The 19552-nt window shown below is 37.5% G+C and overlaps 1 protein-coding gene across 2 annotated transcripts in view; it reads left to right on the top strand.

Annotated features, from left to right (window-relative positions):
- LOC124554888 (chloride channel protein 2) overlaps window positions 1–19552 on the top strand; it is a 532144-nt gene that overhangs the window by 409278 nt on the left and 103314 nt on the right. For both annotated transcript variants that reach the window (XM_047128564.1, XM_047128563.1), the window contains exons 9-10: window positions 3728–3830; window positions 19318–19449. In XM_047128564.1, the coding sequence (XP_046984520.1) occupies window positions 3728–3830; window positions 19318–19449 (235 nt within the window). The remainder of the gene's footprint in view (window positions 1–3727; window positions 3831–19317; window positions 19450–19552) is intronic.

Consider the following 19552-nt stretch of genomic DNA (forward strand, 5'->3'; position numbering starts at 1 on the left):
TATAGACCAAAGTACCTTAAAAATAAGTGAAATTCAGACAGTCCATAAGAAGGGAAGCAACCAAATTATAGTCTGATGTTATTAATCTGCACATTCAGCAAAGTATCTAAAACACTTAACCTATCCCAACATACATACCTGTTCTCAACATGTCAAACGTTTACCGAATCATAGCATGGATTTAGGACAAATCTTACAGTGGCCACTGCTGTTATCAGTTTCTTCCATGATGTATACAGTAACAAAGAACTGGGTATGTGCATTGCTGGAACATTCTTAGACCTTAGAAAAGCTTTTGAATCAGAAAACCATGAGCTTATTTTAAAAAAAAACCACAGGCATATGATATCAGTGATGTATCAATGAAACTTCTATCTATGTTGCTGTTGAATCAGAGACAGCATATCAAATTGACAGTAAGGTTTTAACTTTCAAATCCACAAGCAAAGTAGTAATACAAAGAATCCTTCAAGGTTCAGTTCTTTGCCCTTTTCTTTTGCTAAGGTACATTAATGACGCTGTACATCCCTTAAACTTGCACATTGTAAATTATTCTGTGGACACCTCAGTTTTATTTTATGGCAAAGAGTGTGAGGAACAGAACTAATTACACATTTCCATGCTGAAGGACTAAAGGTTGCTGTAAGTAAAAGCCAGATGATAATGTTTTCAGCTGGCAGCTCATAGCATTCACCAACATTTGATGTATGCAGGATAATGGGGTAATGGGGCAGAGGGCATAAAAAGTTGTAAATTCCTAGGTGTCCATCAGGGCTCAAACCTTTGATAGATGACTCATATTAATGCTGTGTGTAGTAAAGTCAGCAACGGCCTGTATCATTTTAGCCAGCTGTCCAAAATATTGCCCACCCACCCACTGCACATTGTGTACTATAGAACAAACTATCACTATCATAGCTACTGTTGTGCTGTACACATACACCTTAACAGAGTTCTGCTGCTACAAAAAAGAGGGTTAAATATTATACATGGACTGGGCTATAAATATTCTTGCTGTGAAATTTCCATACAACATAAATATTTCATCATCAGTTCTTTGCACCTCTATAAATTAATTACTCTTTTGTCTCCCAGAAGATTGAAATAATTCAATATAGTGATACACATAACAACATTATCAGGTCCAACAAAGACCTACATCAAAAATGACAGACCAGAGCCCGTACATTGATGGACTGATAGGGTATAATAAGCTGCCATAGTCTCTGAAAACTAGTAACCAAAAACAGTTTGAATCAAAACTAATTTTTTTAACTGAAAAGTGTCTGTTTTATTTAACAACTTTAAAAATGGAAAAATTAAAAGTTCATTGATGTATTGTAATATAAGGTATATGCAAGCTAGACATATTTCAAGTGTTTTTATGACTCAACAAGACTACTGTATAAAACACAGAATTTACGGAAAGCTATAAACTAATGATTCTTGTTATACTAATATGCGTAAGGATTGTAATGTATTTTTATAAGCATTATTGAGTCTTGTAATTACTATGAATAATATTATAACCTATAAGTATTTGATGTTTGCAAAAGCCATCACACTGATGACTGCACACACAAAATTAACTAAATAAACAAATAAGTGTCCTGTTACTGGATACTTAATTCAGTGTATTGCAGTGAGTGCTGGTGAACCATGCCTGAGTATTTATTTGTTGCTTGTAAGAGGGTGTGCCCATCACATTTTTATAGCATGCCATATGTGCAGAGGATTGAAAAGATGTTGATGCTAACCATGATACACTAATGTCTCTGCTTTATCTTCAGATTAGATATCAGAATATTTTTTCTCATACAATGGAAAATCCAGGATGGAATGTAACAATATTAGAGAAGGAAAGTTGCTACTCACCATACAGCAGAGATGCTGAGACGCAATAGGCACAGCAAAAAGATTCACATAATTATTGCTTGCAGTCTCAGATAAATGAAACCCCACATCTGAGACTGCAGACGTGTGTACAAGTTGCATTTGCATGAATGTGTGTGTGCATGTGTGTCTATTGCTGACAAAGGCCTTAATGCCCGAAAGCTATAATTGTGTGAATCTTTTTGTTGTTCCTATCGCGACTCAGCATCTCCGCTATATGGTGAGTAGAATATTTTTTCTAATTTTTGTGACTGTGGTCCAAATGTGTGCTGGAAGGGGACCTCAGGTAATATGCTATTTTTACCTGGTTTTCAACCTATTAGAATTTTGAGAATAACCCTAACAATCATACACAATGTCTTTCCTGTAGTGTAACCCATTGAAGTAAGAGATAGATACTCTTAGGCACATTCTCAAAAGATGATGTGTCATATTCATTCTTTAATATGCATATTATTATGTGATGCAAGAGCAGAGCCACTAATTTTTATATTAATGTTGATAGGTCACTTACTAAGTGCATAGAACAGTTTCAAAGAGTGTGGGAGTATCACCTGCACTGTACCACATTCAACATGTAAGACATTGCATGCAGAAATGTATTAGAGAAAGGTTGATTATTTTCATGGAAAATTAATATACAGAAATGGAAGATTGAGGTAAATTGAAACTGATAATTCCTTCTGTGTCAGCATTATTAAATATTTGTGGTGAAGAAATTTACATTTTTTGCACATTCAAAATTTTAAAGATTTAATAGACATATGAGGGAAGATGATAATTGAAAAAATTTGCTAGTAAATAATAAAAAATTAAGAAAATAAGGTAATGTAAAGTACTTGGTGAAATATAAATAACGGTAGGATCAAAGGTAACAACTTACCATAGAGGCGAGGCATTGAGTTGTTGGTAGGCACATAAACAAGGCCAATAAAATTGCTAGGCTTTCAGAACCACCAACAAGCTTTTGAAAGTGGTATTATAGACCAAAATAAGAAAAAAGTGCCTAGTAAACATGGGCTCTAAAATGCATATCTTAGGAGCTATGAGCTCTTGTTAATCTTCACTACTGTGGGACACATTTCCTTTACTGAAAACTTTTTGCTTTCCTAGTTCGAGACATGGTAATACGGACCAATACCAGGAAAAAAACCTGCAAACGTGGGCTCTAAAGTGTATACCAGAAGAGCCACGAGCAATTGCTCACCTTCACTACTGAAAAGTACATCTCTTCTGCTGTACAAGTGTCCATACCTCTTAAGATGTGCATGTCAGAGCCTTGTTTACTGAACATTTGTTCTTGTTTAGGTCAGTACTGCCAGTGCTGAAAGTTTGTCTGTGGAGCTCCCACTCATTCTGTCTATATTGTATCAGAACTGCAACTCAGCTGGAGTGAGAAGTTCTTTTAGGTGGAGTTGATGAGGTAAGAAAGAAGGAGGGGAGGAGCAGAGAGGCTTGGAGGGAAGAAGGTCTGATGACAGGAAAAGAGGGCAGAAAACACATGAGATAGGAATGTGGCACCAGAGAGCTGGTACAGAAGCTACATATACATTGGTGTAATAGTGCAGGTGTGTTGTGTTTCACAATTATCACTGAATAAAGATATCATCCAAAGGCTTAGAAACATTAGCAGTCCTGTTTACATGAATTTCAACCACACAACACCTCCATGGTACTGTACTTTTACTCCTTGCAGTAAGTTATGGAAGTGATGTGGGTCTCAAATATTGCAATATTATTGATTTTTTTTTACTTTCTCTTTCTAAAATGTAATGTTAGCGTAGTCATGATGTTGAATCTTGAAAATGTGACTTAACATTTGCTTTTCTTTCAGCCGTTTCCTTTATCCAGGTATTGTTGCTTTAGTTGTATCATCAATATCATTCCCACTGGGTCTTGGCCAATACATGGCAGGAGATCTTAATACTCATGATCAGGTAAGCAAAACAGCTTAATTCAAGTCCTCTGTTTTGTATGCTGAATATGAAGTGTGCTTAAAATACAGTGAGCGCCTCTGCAAACATAAGCTAAGCAGTGCACAGCTTGCATGCAAAAGAGGGGTGCTGGTTAGCAGCAAATTTTGGAAAGACACTGTAGTCACATATGCTACATTATTGCCTTTAGTTCTTACCTACAAGTGTTGTTTTGAATAAATGAGACATCATTTTTTAAAACTTTCTAGAATTATTTTGGATGGCAATATTTTTTTCCTAAGTTTGCCAGTAAAATGAAGAAAATTTCTAGAGATACATTTGTATTCTGGAACAACAGTTTTAACTCATTGTAAATGTGAAGTAGTTTTGAAGGGGAAACTGCTTTCACTGCTAAAGACCACAGATCATTATATGTCCACAGCTGGCAGAAACATAGATGAATTACTTAGTTGGATAATAAGCCAGCAGTTTCACTTTTACGCATCCACTGCATACCATTGTGAAGGCATAGAAGATAAGTCTTCCCTTTGTACCACATATTTCGGTTGCTTTCCATTACATTTTTGTATGGATTCCAAGAATATGACTGATTAAATGCCTCTGCATGGTCTGCAATTGGTCTAACCTTGTCCTAGGCCCTACAGGAGTGATACACAGGAAGCTATACTATATTCCTATCTTTCTCTCTGAACTCTTTGGCTGCTACAGACATGATCTTTGCATTCCATGCTGAGACAGCTTTTGTTATGGCTGTACTGCTGACCAAAGGCTCGTGTCGGAACTGAGACATGGCATTTGGGACGATATGAAATATGTATCATCTGATTTTTCAAAAACTATTGGTGAAAAAATTTGATTTTTGCACATCTTACAGTCTGATATCTTCACTCAATAAAGAACTGAATTTCTTTTCATTATCCATCATAATAATTGTGCTGCATCACCTAATGAAAACATTGCACGAAATTTTAAAGAGTTCGCAGAAGTAAAAAGCACACTGGGTAAACTTTGCATATGGTTGATTTTAGCACATACATTGTGGTGAATGAAATTTAGATACGCTATCAAAAGTTTATTTAAAATTGAAAGCAGAATGATATCTCATTTCATTCTCAAGTTATTGGTTTTTATATCCAATGGTTCGGCAGGCGTGATGCGCCCAGTTCCATCCATGTGGACTTTCTGGCTTCTATGAATTACTTATCATCCATTTCTATGAAAACTATAAGGTGAATAAGTTTCATTTTTGCACATCTTACAGTCTGATGTCTTTGCTTGGTAAAGGACTGAATTTCTTTTCATTATAGGCCATAGTTATGTGTTGCATCAAATTGATTTATGTAAATGGCATAAAAATTGCACTCAAAGTCCCAAAGTAGTTCTGTATGCAGATGATATTTAATGAACTAGAGACACGCTGTAATAATGTGGCATATGAAATTGTTCAATATTTTACTGAAAGCCACTTAAATGTAAGCAGTAGTAAAAAATGTCTCACGGAGTTTATCAAAAATGATTTTAATGATGAAATTAAACTATACATAAGCAATGAATCAGTAAAAAAGTGCTTAGTGTAAAATTCCTCTGTTTAACAATTCAAAGCAATCTAAAATGGTACACACATGTTGACACTCTAGCATCTAAGTTGTCTAAGAATATATTTGTAGTTAATATGATTAGTAAGTTTTACGAAGACACTGTGACCTGAAGACTGCATACCATGCTCTATTTTCCTCTCACCTAAATTACAGAACAGAAATTTTGATAGAAACAATCAAAGCAAGTCTAAATAAGCTATTGCTACTTCAAAAAAGGAGCAAAAATATAGGGAATCATGCCATGGCTTGTTTCCAAAAACTGGTGTGCTACACATTGTAAACATGCACATTCTAAAAGCCACATTACTTGTTAAAAGACTACAGCCAAACATTTGTTCTGATTTGCATCTGTTCAACACCAGAAATAAAGAAAAATTCTACATCAGCAGCTACAGAACAGCACTCTATGAAAAGGGCCCACAATATTGCAGGTTTCAAGTTAGCCAACACACAGCCCAGTAAAGTTTCGACCCTATGCTCAAAGAAACTTAAATTTCAGCTAAAGAAATTCCTGTTACAAAATCCCTTTTACACATTGGAAGAATACCATACTCACATGCAGAATAAGAAGTGCTCTGAAAAAAAATATGTAAATAGTGCTAAGCAAACCATTTTATTTGTAATTTAATCATTTTGTTGATCAATGACGTATTCAGAAGGTTGTATTATTGTGTTATGTATCAAGAATTGTAACCTGTCTTTATGCATATGCAATGAATCATTTGATGTTGAATAAAGTATTATTATTAAGTAAAACATTGTACAAAATTGTACAGATTGGGGCAAAAATCCATTGCATAAACTTTGCATTTCGTTTACTTTAGCTCATACGCTGCAGTGAATCAAATGTAGATATCAAAATTTTATTTAAAATTGAGAGCATAAGGATATCTCATGTTGTTCTCAAGTTACTGGGTTTTATATGCGAAGGATGATCACGGGTGATGTGCCCATTCGCATCCTTGCACATTGTGAATCATGTAGTTATAACAATTGTCATATCTCATACACAGTTCAGAATATTGAAATGAGGTTTTTTTGCAAATGGTAGCACACACTTTTAAGCACATATGTTGTATTATAAATACTCAAAACTTTTTTATTCACTGAGATGTGGAAGTAACATGTCTGCAGCTGTGAGAGTTCAGCAGTGCAGAATGCATTCAGACATCCATAGTACTGTAGGAAAACCCAAACAGCATGTGCACACATGTACGGAACATTGGGGGAATGGTGTAGCAGGATGTGTATCCGTGCTCGCAGCAACAAAAGGATTAATTCTGGTCCTTGAAACTCTGTAAGGAAGCTTTCACAGAATAGTAAACACCTGTTCAAGTGTCTGTCAATTTAGGTTTAATGGCATTTTTATGATGCTCTTCCATGAGTAAAAGAAATCTGTCACCATTCATACTGCTCTTCTTTGTATAGATTCAATATCCTCTGATAGTCTTGTTTGGTACGGGTTCCACAAACTTGAGCTATATTCGTGGATGGGTTGCATGAGTGTTTTGTAAGCAGTCTCATCTGTAGGCTGACTACATTTGCCCAGTGTCCTGACAATGAACCATAGTCTGTCACTTGCTTTACCTATGTGCTCTTTCCATTTCATAGCTTCATAATGGAATATGTATGAGTTGAGTGATTCCAGTTGTGGCTTACTGATACTGTAATCATAGGACACCATATTTTTGAGTTTCATGAAGTGTACACTTTTATATTCCTGATCATTTTAAGTAAGTTGGCAGCAGCTGCACAACTTTGAGATTTTATCAATATCTGATTAGGTATTTGTGCAGCTCTCTTAAGATAGCACTTCATTATAGATAGCTCCATTATCTCCAAAACATCTGAGGTTACTATAAATTTTATCGGGCAGGTCATTTAACCCTTTAACTGCTCTGGAAATGTTAACGTGTGCCTAGACATGTTCAGAGTAACAGGTGGAAGGACTAGTGGCTCGCATAAACATGTTCAGAGCACACAGGGACAGGTACAAAGGCACTCATTAACACACCCGGAGCAGTTAAAGGGTTAATACACAACATGAACAGAAGGGGTCCCAACACACTTTCCTTGGAAACATGTGAAATTAATTCTATGTTTGATGGTTACTCTCCACCCAGTATAACAGGTCTTTCATAACAAAAAAGCCTCAGTCCAGTAACAAATTTCATTTGACACCATAGTATTACATTTTCCTTGATAAGACATGGTGTGGCACTAAGTGAAATGCACTTTTGAAGTCAGTAAACATTACCAGATTGCCTTTAATCTATAAGAAAAATATGATTTGTTTTCTGCATGACTGAGGTTTTCAGAATGCAATCTCATTACATTTGGGCTCATAATATCTTCTAAAATTCTACACCAGGTGCTTGTGAGTGATATGGATTGTATTTTGTGGATTACTTCTATTATGCTTCTTGTAAATGAATGTGACCTGCATGGAAAATAACATTATACCACTGCAGTGGACATTCTATGACCTATGATTAGGCCACAGTCATAAACATTTGACAATATTTTGAAAAGGATAGATTGCTACTCGCCATATAGCAGAGATGTTGAGTTGTAAATAGGCACAACAAAAGACTCTCAAACAAATAAGCTTTTGGCCAAAAAGGCCTTCATCAGAATTAGACAAAACACACACACACACACACACACACACACACACACACACACACACAAACAAACACAAATGCAATTCACACACACATGACCACAGTCTCTAGCAAAACCAGACTGTGAGCAGCAGTGCATAATGGGAGAAGCAATCTAGGTGGTTGGGTAAGGAGGAGGTTAGGGTGGGGAGGGGGAGGAACAGCAGGAAGAGGAGTGGTGTGTGGTAAAGTGCTGCTTGTCGGAGCATTTCAGCCAAGGTGGAGAGAGGGTAGGACAGTTAGTGCATTCAGGAGGCTAGACAGAGGGTGGGAGGAAGGGGGGGGGGGGGGGGGCAGTGGAAAAGTAGAGAAGTAAAAAGGCTGTGGGTGCTTTCATGAAATAGAGGTCTGCGTAGTATTGTAGTGGGAACAGGGAAGGGGTTAGCTGGGCTTAGGATAATGACTAACAAAGGTTGAGGCCAGGAGGGTTATGGGAATGTAAGATATATTGCAGGGAGAGCTCCACGTGGGCAATTCAGAAAAGCTGCTGTTGGTAGGGAGGATCCTGTGTCCCCATAACCCTCTTGGGCTCAACCTTGGTTAGTAACTGTCCTGCACTCACTTATCCCCTTCCCTGTTCCCACTCCAGTATTACATGCCTCTATTCCACCCAAACAGCCACAGTCCTCTCTCCTTTTCCACACCCACCTTCTAACCTCCCACCTGCACCTAGCTGCCCTACCCTCTCTCTACCTCGGCCCTGTGTGCTCCTATAAGCATGACTTTACCATCCACCACCCCTGCCCTGCCCTGCTATCCCTTGCTCTCCCTGCCCCAGCCTCCTCCTTACCCCCACCACCCAGTCCTGCTTCTCCCATCATGCTCTAATGCTCACAGTCTTTTTGTTGTGTCTAACTAAAACTCAAAATCTTCACTATATGCAGGTAGTGATCTATCCTTTTCATAATATTGTCATTATTCCATCCGGGATGTTCCAGTGCTTCACAAACTGTTCAACAGTTCCATAGAACAACCTGGGAAACATGAGGAAAAAGGTGGAAATATTGCACCAATCACATAATCACCTACATTGAAATTAAGGGGAAATGATTTTCTGATCAATATATTGCTGCCAAAATTTGCAGAATTGATAACTGCAGTTCAAATTTTCAGTTTAGTATGAAATCACTATCAACACATAGTTATGTGTTTTAAGTTGCAAATGTATGTTTTTTCAGCCGAAATGAAAACTCTAGATTCAGTTAGAGATGGCAGACTTGATTTCACTGTTCTGAACCTTACACCTTCTGGAGTACTTAGATTTAGATACTGAAAATGATGCCACAGTTTCTGCTGTATTGCGGGTTGCCTGCACTGTCCTGAATCCTGCTGTAGGCAACCCTTGCTTTGCATATTACGGCAGAAACTTTGGTACTGTTGACATCATTTAAAGTCTACATATTTCAGAAGGTATGAGGTTTAAAGCAGTGAAAATAAGTCTGCCATCACTAACTGTACCTCAAATTTTCATTTCTGTAGAAAAATCATACATGTGCTATTTGAAAAATCATAGCTTTGTGTTGAAACTGATGTTTGTTTACATTTATGAATTGTGCATTTTTGCCCATTGTGTGAGCCCCTGACATAGGTGCATCCCTGGCCAATTGCATTTTTCACAATATTTTTTTTTTTTTTCATTTCAGATATGTATGAGATGGTAAAGTTAGGTGGAACATCATATATATACTAAAATAAGGTTAAACACTTATCTGAATGAGGCTACTTCAGTTTTGCAGTCAGTATTTGTAGGAATCAGAACTGTAGTTTGCAATTAATGTTATACTACCAGCTTTGCAAAGCACACAAAAATGTCATACAATACATAAGAAATCATGAGACATGCAAGTTTTTATACAGTCAGTGAAAGATAATGGGGAAATGATATGAACAGCACATTTATTTTTTATGTTAAGTATTAGAATTTAGAGTTTTGAATCAAATACATTTGATACATTGGTTGTACAGAAAGGAAAAACTGGAATTCAGCTTATATATGCAAATAAACATGTGAACGGCATGAATGTTGTACTTAGCTGATCTAGTGACACCTTCTACAATAGCATGCCATGGATGAACACTGTAACATCAATGTATTCCACTGAAGACAGTGAAAACTGAGTAGTACTAACAAAGCATGTCTTCTGCGTGAGGTAGTTAACAAGTGCTTCCCAACATCATTGAGGTATGAGCCATACTTACAGTATGGAATTACTGTTTGGGGAAACTACAGCAGTATCAATAAGAAAAAAATTGTTCTGTAAAAAAAAGGTCATTAGACCATTCTGAATAAAAACAAACAGAGCCATGCAGAACTGCCTTCGGTAATAGAAAAATATTGACTTTTCCATCCATGTACATATACAGGTCAGTAATTTCACCAATCAAAGACAATACATTACTGGGGAAAATGCAGATGTTCATTCATATGACACAATAAATAAAGGTCAGCTGAGAAGCATACCAGTCAGGCTGAGAGCTACTCAGAAAGGTCCTAGATATTCAGGTGTACAACTGGTAAAACATCTTTCAGAGAGTCTACAGGACAGTATGAGTGAAACAACATTCCAGAAACATCTAAAGAGTTGCTTAATGGAAAAAAGAATATTATAGTGTAGAGAAGTATATTTGTAAGAAATGAGGAATGGTATTATTACCAGTATGTGTGTAGTGTAATCAACTGAAAATATTGAAGAAGGTAGTACGTAAATAACTTGTAGTATTTTCTTTTATACTGTAATATGCAGGCTAAATATTTAAAGATATTAGGATGAGTTGACCTGTCCTATATTACAAGTGCACACTCTGTACATGCTGTAAGCAAATGTGATTCAAATAAAAGTCAGTCAATCAGGGCTGAACCACTGAAGAACCAGAGCTGAATATTGTACCATGTAATATGCTATTTCATTAGCCATTTCTTATATTTGTATTATAAGGAAAATGCATTCCCTTCCATTCATATCCATTCACGCTTTTTCATACTTGGAACAGCATATGTTTTCTTTCTCATGAAAGGAAATGTGCTCTTAAAAAGTAACACTTTTGCTTTGCACAAATTCTGAGACATTTTTAGGAGACAATATCTTAAAAGTTCATGTAAAATTATTTGCAATGAAATGTTGCAATGTCGTACAAATTCATGAAGAATTATTAGCAATGAAATGTTCATCATGCAGAAAAATACTTACTAAAATTGAAGAACGTTAATAATTTCAGTTAAATAAGCATATACAGGGTGCTCATTTTGACTGAAGACATTGAAATATCTCAAATACAACACAGCAGATCAAGAAAAGTTATGATTCCAATTTGTTTCTCTTGAAGGGGACTTCCAACAATACCACACTCAACCCACCACCCCATCCCGTGTAACGGTGGTGAGGAGGCAACTTTGGCTTCTTCAAGGGGAACCCCCATTTTTTATTGGACATTATGAGTCTGTGGCAAAATCTACATATGTTTTGGTTGAAGCATTTTCCTTGTTTCACCACAGATGGTGTTGTAATTGCAGGAATAGAAATGAGTACACAATCATAATTTATGACATGCTACTCAATGGCTCATGAATATCCAATGGCATGTGGGATCCCACCTCCATGCTGCAAAGGTAGGGCAGGCCAGTATTTCATAACTTCTATTTGGAAAACCCATTTTCAACATTGTATTCCTCTGACATATTGAAAAGGGGACTATTCGATGTGCCACCATGGCCATGTAGCAAACTACTACATATTGTAACAGGCAGTACACTGTGACCAGAGCTCAAGTATCGTGTAGATGAAGAACAGATAGTGGCTCCAAACATTATAATACAGTGTTTATTGCCCATTCACCTACCTATCATTTGGAGAACAGATGTGTAAATGGATGATGAATGTTGCAATCACAGAAGACAAAACTAAAGATCCTGATTTCCTCAGAATGTAGGAGAAATGGTGAGGTTGCTGTTGCCTTGTATGTAGAGCATTTTCCAGAGAAAGCTTGCTATAGTTCATTCTTTTATGACGTTGTGAATGCCTGTATGTCTGATGGCAGCGTACAGACTGATAAGAGGAAATGAAGCAAACATGTTACAGGAGAAACTAATGAAACAGCTGTACTAACAGCAATGCAACACAACCCTCAGCTAAATGCCTGGGAATTACACCACAATTCTGGTATGTCAGTAGGTAGTATTGTCACAATACTGCATCATCATAAGTATCATCCATACCACGTGTCATTGCATCAAGAACTTCATGGCACCAATTTCCATAATGGGGTAGTGTTTTGCGAAAGAGCATGTCAACAAATGCAAACAACCCTCACATATTTTGTTGAATTACTATATTCTGATGAGTCAACATTCACAAACCAAGGTATTATTAACCGACATAACATGCATTACTGGAGTGTAGACAATCTCCATTGGTTATAGCAAGTTGACCTTCAACATCCTTGGTCAGTTAACGTATGGTGTGGCATCATGGAGAATAGACTCATTGGTCTATATGTTATCAATGGCACATCGAATGGGCACAAAAATCAAACATTTTTGGAACAGTAACTACCTGTACCACTGCAGGACATTGCCCTGGCCATTAGACAATCAGTGTGGCTTCAGCATGACAGCTGCCCAGTGCATTACGATGATGATGATGATGATGATGAAGTTCAGTTTGTGGGGCGCTAAACTGCGGGGTCATCAGTGCCTGTACAAATTTCCAGTTGTTACAAGGTCCAATTTTTACACAGTCCAATCTAGCCACTGTTATGAATGATGATGATGATGATGATTAAATAATGATGACAACACAAACACCCAGTCCGCAGGCAGAGGAAATCCACAACCCAATTGGGAATTGCACCTGGGACTCCATGATCCAGACACAGCAATGCTAGCTTCTAGACCATGAGATGTGGACCCAGTGCATTATGCAACTCAAGCACAAGAGGTATTATGCCCGGGCTGGTGAAACATGTCACTTGACAGCTCGCATGTAGTTGGCTATACTGCGATTGCGAGGTTGCAATAGCTGCCACCACAGAAGCCCACAACTTTGAAGTATGTTTTGTAAATGTAAGCTACAATCAATGCTCATATGTAAGTGCAACAAAGTACATTTTTCTAACAATGGAGAGAACAACGCTGGAGACTAAGCATTTGATAGTATATGAAACCGGGAAATAAAAACACCCGAAGTTAATTACAATATCTATGAAAAGTAATTCCAAATTGTTACCATAATAGCTGAAAGTAAAACATTATATAATAATGTAAACCTAAGCATACCAAAGAACACGCTGTTCCCACTCACAGAATGAAATAAAGCAAAACATGCATAGCCTACCCGATTGCAGAGAGAAAGAATTAATTCTGTATACATTTGCACTCACCAGTTTACAATGTCAGTGGCGCAGTTCCAGCCAGTTCTCCTTCACTATCATCAGAACTGGCACAAAACCATTGTCTTCGTCATCATCATCATCATCATCATCATCATCATCGCCATGCAGTCTGAGGCATCTTGTCACGGTTGGCATGGCTCTCCTGTCAGAAGTTCAAGCCCTCCCTCAGGCATGGGTGTGTGTGTTGTCCTTAGGGTAAGTTAGTTTAAGTTAGATTAAGTAAGCCTAGGGACCGATGACCTCAGCAGTTTGGTCCCATAGTCCTTACCACAAATTTCCATTTCCATCATCATCATTAAAGAAATTATTAATTGTTCATTTTAATTTATAATTCCATCTATAGTCTGTGCTTCTCTTATGAGTTTAGCAACATGGTCTACTTTCTTCCTTCATGAGGTAATGTATACAGTAGCGAAACCTTCATGTAGCAGTCTTTGCACTTCTGTAGTAAAAGTCTTGTTGTTACTTCTGAAGTACTCCAAGCCAATTCAATTGGATTAAAATGGCAGTGATAAGGTGATAGCCTAATTACCAAGTGACCCTGTTTCCTTGCAGTTTCATCTACAAAATATTTAGGCATCATGGGCTTATTTTGTTTTATGAACGAGTATAACAACAGCTTTGTCATGCTCATGTCCGCAGCAATGTCTTTTGCCTGCAACCACTGCTCCATAGTTTCTTTACAGTCACTATTGGTGGGAATTTTATCTAAAATCACAGAATAGTATGGTGCATTGTCGATCACAAACACTGTCAGAACACTAAACTGGAGCAGCAAATTTTTAAACCACTGTAGAAACCATGGGTGGATCATATCCTCATGATAGTCACTTGTTTTTCTCAATCAAAAAACTAAAAGTCCTTCAGGTACAAAGCTGTTTGAAGATCCTGCATGGGCCACAATTAATCACGATCCTCTTCCTGTTGGCTGATGACTGCTGCTGTTCAGAGTATCATCAGTTCAGCATTTCTCAACTGATTCTCCAGCATTGACCCTGGTTTTGTCTAACCATATGACTGAATGTATGTCCTTTCCTACAACTTTGTGTAAGAAAATGGTATGAGCTGCAATGATGTGCACTTTTTCAAGTAATAGTTTTTGCCCATCTGACTTTTTAAAACAGAAGCCCATACTTTTTAATACCATCTTGAGTGACATTTTCCCCCCTGAGAAAAGTTCACTTTCTTTTAAAGAAATTAGCGACTTCACTATTGTGGGGTATTCTCCATATATGTGCTGACAAATTGCATCAGGCTGGAAAGAATCAATATCTGTAACAAGACAAGGCTGCATTTTTTTCTTTCCTGGAGTACTTAAAAACACACTGTTTCTCCCACAGGGGCTTTCTTCGACACTTTTTACTTCAGTGTCTTGTAAGTCTTGAAGTAGCACCCCTTTCCTTATAACTGTTCTTTGACTGAGTCCTAAAGTTTTCAAGGTATGCTCTAAAACTTTATCAGCAGGAATCGATTCATGCCCATGAACAAAAACAAATCCCTTTTCTTGCTCGTAAAACTCATGCATCCTCCATAGCAATTACAAAGTCTGACTATTTAATGGCACTCCTTGGCTCAGCTGATTGTCACTTGGTGAATGGCATTGTTTTGGTGACATTGTGTAGTAAACAAAACTGTAGTTGAGGCGGTAACACAACAGAGAAGCAGGCATTTGCGCACTAATATACAATGTTTTCACGGAAGCCAGCAACATGGTAGTGCCAGTGCCGGAACCGACTTTTGTTCGGTGCTGTTATTGGTTCAGAAGACACAGCGCCTCACATTCCTCACTTGTTTGTCAATTACATTACCAACTTTATTGCACTGGGGGAGTGACCTTGAAGTGACATGTTTCAGCAGACCAGATATAGATTGTATTTAAACTGGTCAGTGGATTGAAGGAGGTAGCCCTATTACCTGGCCTGCTAGGTTGCTGGATTTGACATCACCTGATTTCCTTCTGTGGAGATATTTAAGAGATAGGGTGTACCAGCAAGTGCCAACAGACCATGAAGACATGGTTGACCACATCAGGAATGCCTGTGCTGACATTCCTGGAGATATACTTTTGTCCTATGTATACCATGCCACGTAGTCCCATGTTCGATATGTTGGAGGAATACAATGTTGCAAATGGGGTTTCCAATTAGAAGGTATGAATTACTGGCCTGTCCTACCCTCGCACCATAGAGGTGGGGTCTCAGGTGCCATAGATATTCAAGGGCCATTGAGTAGTATGTCATAAATTATGATTATGTATCCATTTCTATTCCTCCAATTACAGCACCATCTGTGTCAAAATGGAGAAAATGCTTCAGGCAAAACATATGTAGGTTTTGGTGTATAATTATAATCTCCAATTAAAAAATGGGGGTTTCCATTGAAGATTTCAAAGTAGCCAGTGACACAACACCCATGCAAGGGGAAAGGGGGGGGGGGTTGAATGGGATATCTTTGGTTGTTCCCCTCCAAAACAAACAAATTGAAAGAAATTACAACTTTTTTTGATCTGATGTGTAATTTTCAAGATATTTTAATGTCTTAAGTTAAAATGAACACCTTGTATAAGTTTCACAGATTTAGGCTTCTGTGCTTGTGATAACTAGTGGCAGCTATAAATGAGTACTATAACAGGATCAATGATGGTATAGTAATGAGAATATCTCATTTAGAAAGGTATGCTTTGCTTGCACTGCTGGTTGATCAAAAATGAATTACCACATATTTTGTCATATGTAGAACAGAAACATTAAACAAAAGGAAAGAAAACTGCTGAACTTAATATGGAGGCCACTTTTGTTTTATAGCACCTGTGACTCTGTGTAAAGAAAAAGAGGTGTGTTGCTGTTGTGGTCTTCAGTCCAAAGACTGGTTTGATGCAGTTCTCCATGCTACTCTATCCTGTGCAAGCCTCTTCATATTTGAGTAACTACTGCAACCTACATTCCTTTGAATCTGCTGACTGTATTCATCTCTTGGTCTCTATAATTTTTACCCCCCACACTTCCCTCCAGTACTAAATTGGTGATCCCTTGATGCCTCAGAATGTGTCCTACAAACTAATGCCTTCTTTTGGTTAGGTTGTGCCACAAATTTCTCTTCTCCCCAATTCTATTCAGTACCTCCTCATTAGTTGTATCATCTACCCATTTAATCTTCAGTATTTTTCTATAGCACCACATTTCAAAAGCTTCTGTTCTCTTCTTGTTTAAACAGTTTACCATCCATGTTTCACTTTCATATGTGGCTACACTCCATACAAATACTTTCAGAAAGGACTTCCTCACACTTAAATCTATACTTAATGTCTTAAGTTAAAATGAACACCTTGTATATGTTTCACAGATTTAGGCTCCTGTGCTTACAATAATATGCACTGCAGTAATATTTTACTGCCACCAACTTATATTTTGCGGAAAGACCACAAAGATAAGATAAGAGAGATTAGGGATCTTACAGAGGAATATAGGCAGTCATTTTTCCCTCGTTCTGTTTGGGAGTGGAACAGGGAGAGAAGATGCTAGTTGTGGCACGAGGTACCCTCCACCACGCACCATATGGTGGATTGTGGAGTATGTGTGTAGATGTAGATGTAGATACACTTGATGCTAACAAATTTCTCTTCTTTAGAAACACTTTTCTTGCCATTGCTAGTCTAAATTTTATATCCTCCCTGCTTCGACCATCATCAGTTATTTTGCTTCCCAAATAACAAAACTCATTTACTTCTTTAAGTGTCTCATTTCATAATATAATTCCCTCAGCATGACCTGATTTAATTTGGCTACGTTCCATTATCCTCGTTTTGCTTTTGTCTACGTTCATCTTATGTCCTCCTTTCAAGATATTGTCCATTCCATTCAACTGCTTTCCCAAGTCCTTTGCTGTCTGCATCTTATGTCCTCCTTTCAAGATATTGTCCATTCCGTTCAACTGCTTTTCCAAGTCCTTTGCTGTCTCTGACAAAATTGCAATGTCATCGTCAAACCTCAAAGTTTTCGTTTCTTCTTCCTGGACTTTAATTCCTACTCCAAATTTTTCTTTTATTTCCTTTACTGCTTGCTTAATATACCTATTGAATAACATGGGGGTAGGCTACAACCCTGTCTTGATCCCTTCGCAACCACTGCTTCCCTTTTGTGAACCTCAACTCTTACAACTGCCATCTGGTTTCTGTACAGATTGTAAATAGCCTTTTGCTCCTTGTATTTTACTGCTGCCAACTTTAGAATTTGAAAGAGAGTATTCCAGTCAACATGTCAAAGGCTTTCTCTAAGTCTACAAATGCTATTAACATGTAGGTTTGCCTTTCATTAGCCTATCTTCTATGAGAAGTTGTAGTGTCAGGTTTACCCTTGCTTTCAGCCGGTGGGAGTACCAGCACAGCAAGACTGTTTTGGTTGATGTTACAAGGCCACATCAGTCAATCAACCAGACTGTTGTCCCTGTAAGTACTGAAAAGGGTGCTGCCCCTCTTCAAGAACCACACATTAGTCTGGCCTCTTAACAGATACCCCTCCATTGTGGTTGCACCCACAGTATGGCTATCTGTATGACTTAGTCATGGAAGCCTCCCCATCAGCAGCAAGGTCCATTGTTCATTGGGGGGTGGGGGGTAAAGATGTGGGAAAGAAGAACTGTTTTGAGAATAAGACTCATAGCCTAAGGTATGAGACACTTGTCTTCTCCACTCTTTCAATCTTCCCATACTCTTTTCTCCCTGAGGTTAGAATTAATTTTTCTGAAAGCTGGAACTTCTGTGTTCTGTTTTAATTGTTTCTGTTGGTAACTAACTGAAAATATAGAACAAGAAGGGAGTCATAATGTACCAGTTTCAAACAAGAAGAAAGTTTACCACTATGGCTGAATTAACTGGATATCAAGATTACAGGGTTACAAAATTATTAGCAGGAGCCTTGCACATACCTCTTTGACTCTGTACCAAGTCATTGATATTATTTGTAAAGCAATTTACTAATGAAACTATCTAAGCATAGTGGCATATATACATTTCCTAGTGTCTTACTCAATCAACCAAGGAGATGTCTTGGATAGTTTAAAATAATATGCACAAAGTTAGGCCAGGCCAAGCCAACAATAAAGGGGAAAGTGGCTAACTGCTTTTTAAAATTTGGAAACACTCTTTGCCTTAGGAGCAGAAGTATACAAGGTAAAAGGACACAGAAAGAAATACAATGCCTAATCTTTAAACACATTTCAACATTGTTGTTGTGATCACTGTGTGTTTGTTTTTGGGTATGAGGTCATATATTTGAGCATGTTAAGCACTTGGCTTTTAGTTCCTTTACACATTTAAGATTTGATTTGTATCAATTATCCAGTAAAGCATATAGAATTTCACCCAACGTTCAGTCTTGATGATCCCCTTAAACAGACTTTTCGTGAGTGAGGGGGAAAGGTTATTGTAGCTTCTTTTGTTTCCTCCTCACTCTTGCTTCAAAATCACATCCAATGGATGTAAAATAAAATACATATATGCACCAGTGCTGAGCAGAAATAGAAAAGTAATGCAATAATTTCCTTACAGTATTGCAGTTTTATTTAATGTGAACTATGCTGAGGTGAATGTGTGAACATACCACTGTGTTTGGCATTTGTGTTCTTGATGGTTAAGTGGGCAAGAGTATAGCAGTTTTTCAGAGAAACTGGAATGAGTGGATGCAGTTAAAGAGGACATCTTTTTGCTGCAATTGCCTAAAACATTAGAATTGTTCATTTATTAAATGATGATAGTTAATGGCACAATGAACATAAATATTTTTTCTTGTTATTCATTTTATGGTTAAAAATATGAACTAATGGATCTTCTTTATAAATAAACAGGTTGCAGGCTTATTCACCAATTTTACTTGGACAAAAGAGTGGCTATCAGTTGAAGAGCAAGAAGTTGTTAATCACTGGAGAACGCCATACACAAGTGTTTTTGTTAGCCTTGCTGGATTCACAATCTTTCAGGTAAGCAGTGCATGGACTAAATTTTGTGAATGAATTTTACAGTACGAAAGACAGGAAAACGATAATGCATAGTGGAAAGGATTTCTGTTTTATGTGACTCATG

The sequence above is a fragment of the Schistocerca americana genome, chromosome X, assembly GCF_021461395.2.
Source record: "Schistocerca americana isolate TAMUIC-IGC-003095 chromosome X, iqSchAmer2.1, whole genome shotgun sequence".
Classification (NCBI taxonomy): Eukaryota; Metazoa; Arthropoda; class Insecta; order Orthoptera; family Acrididae; genus Schistocerca; species Schistocerca americana.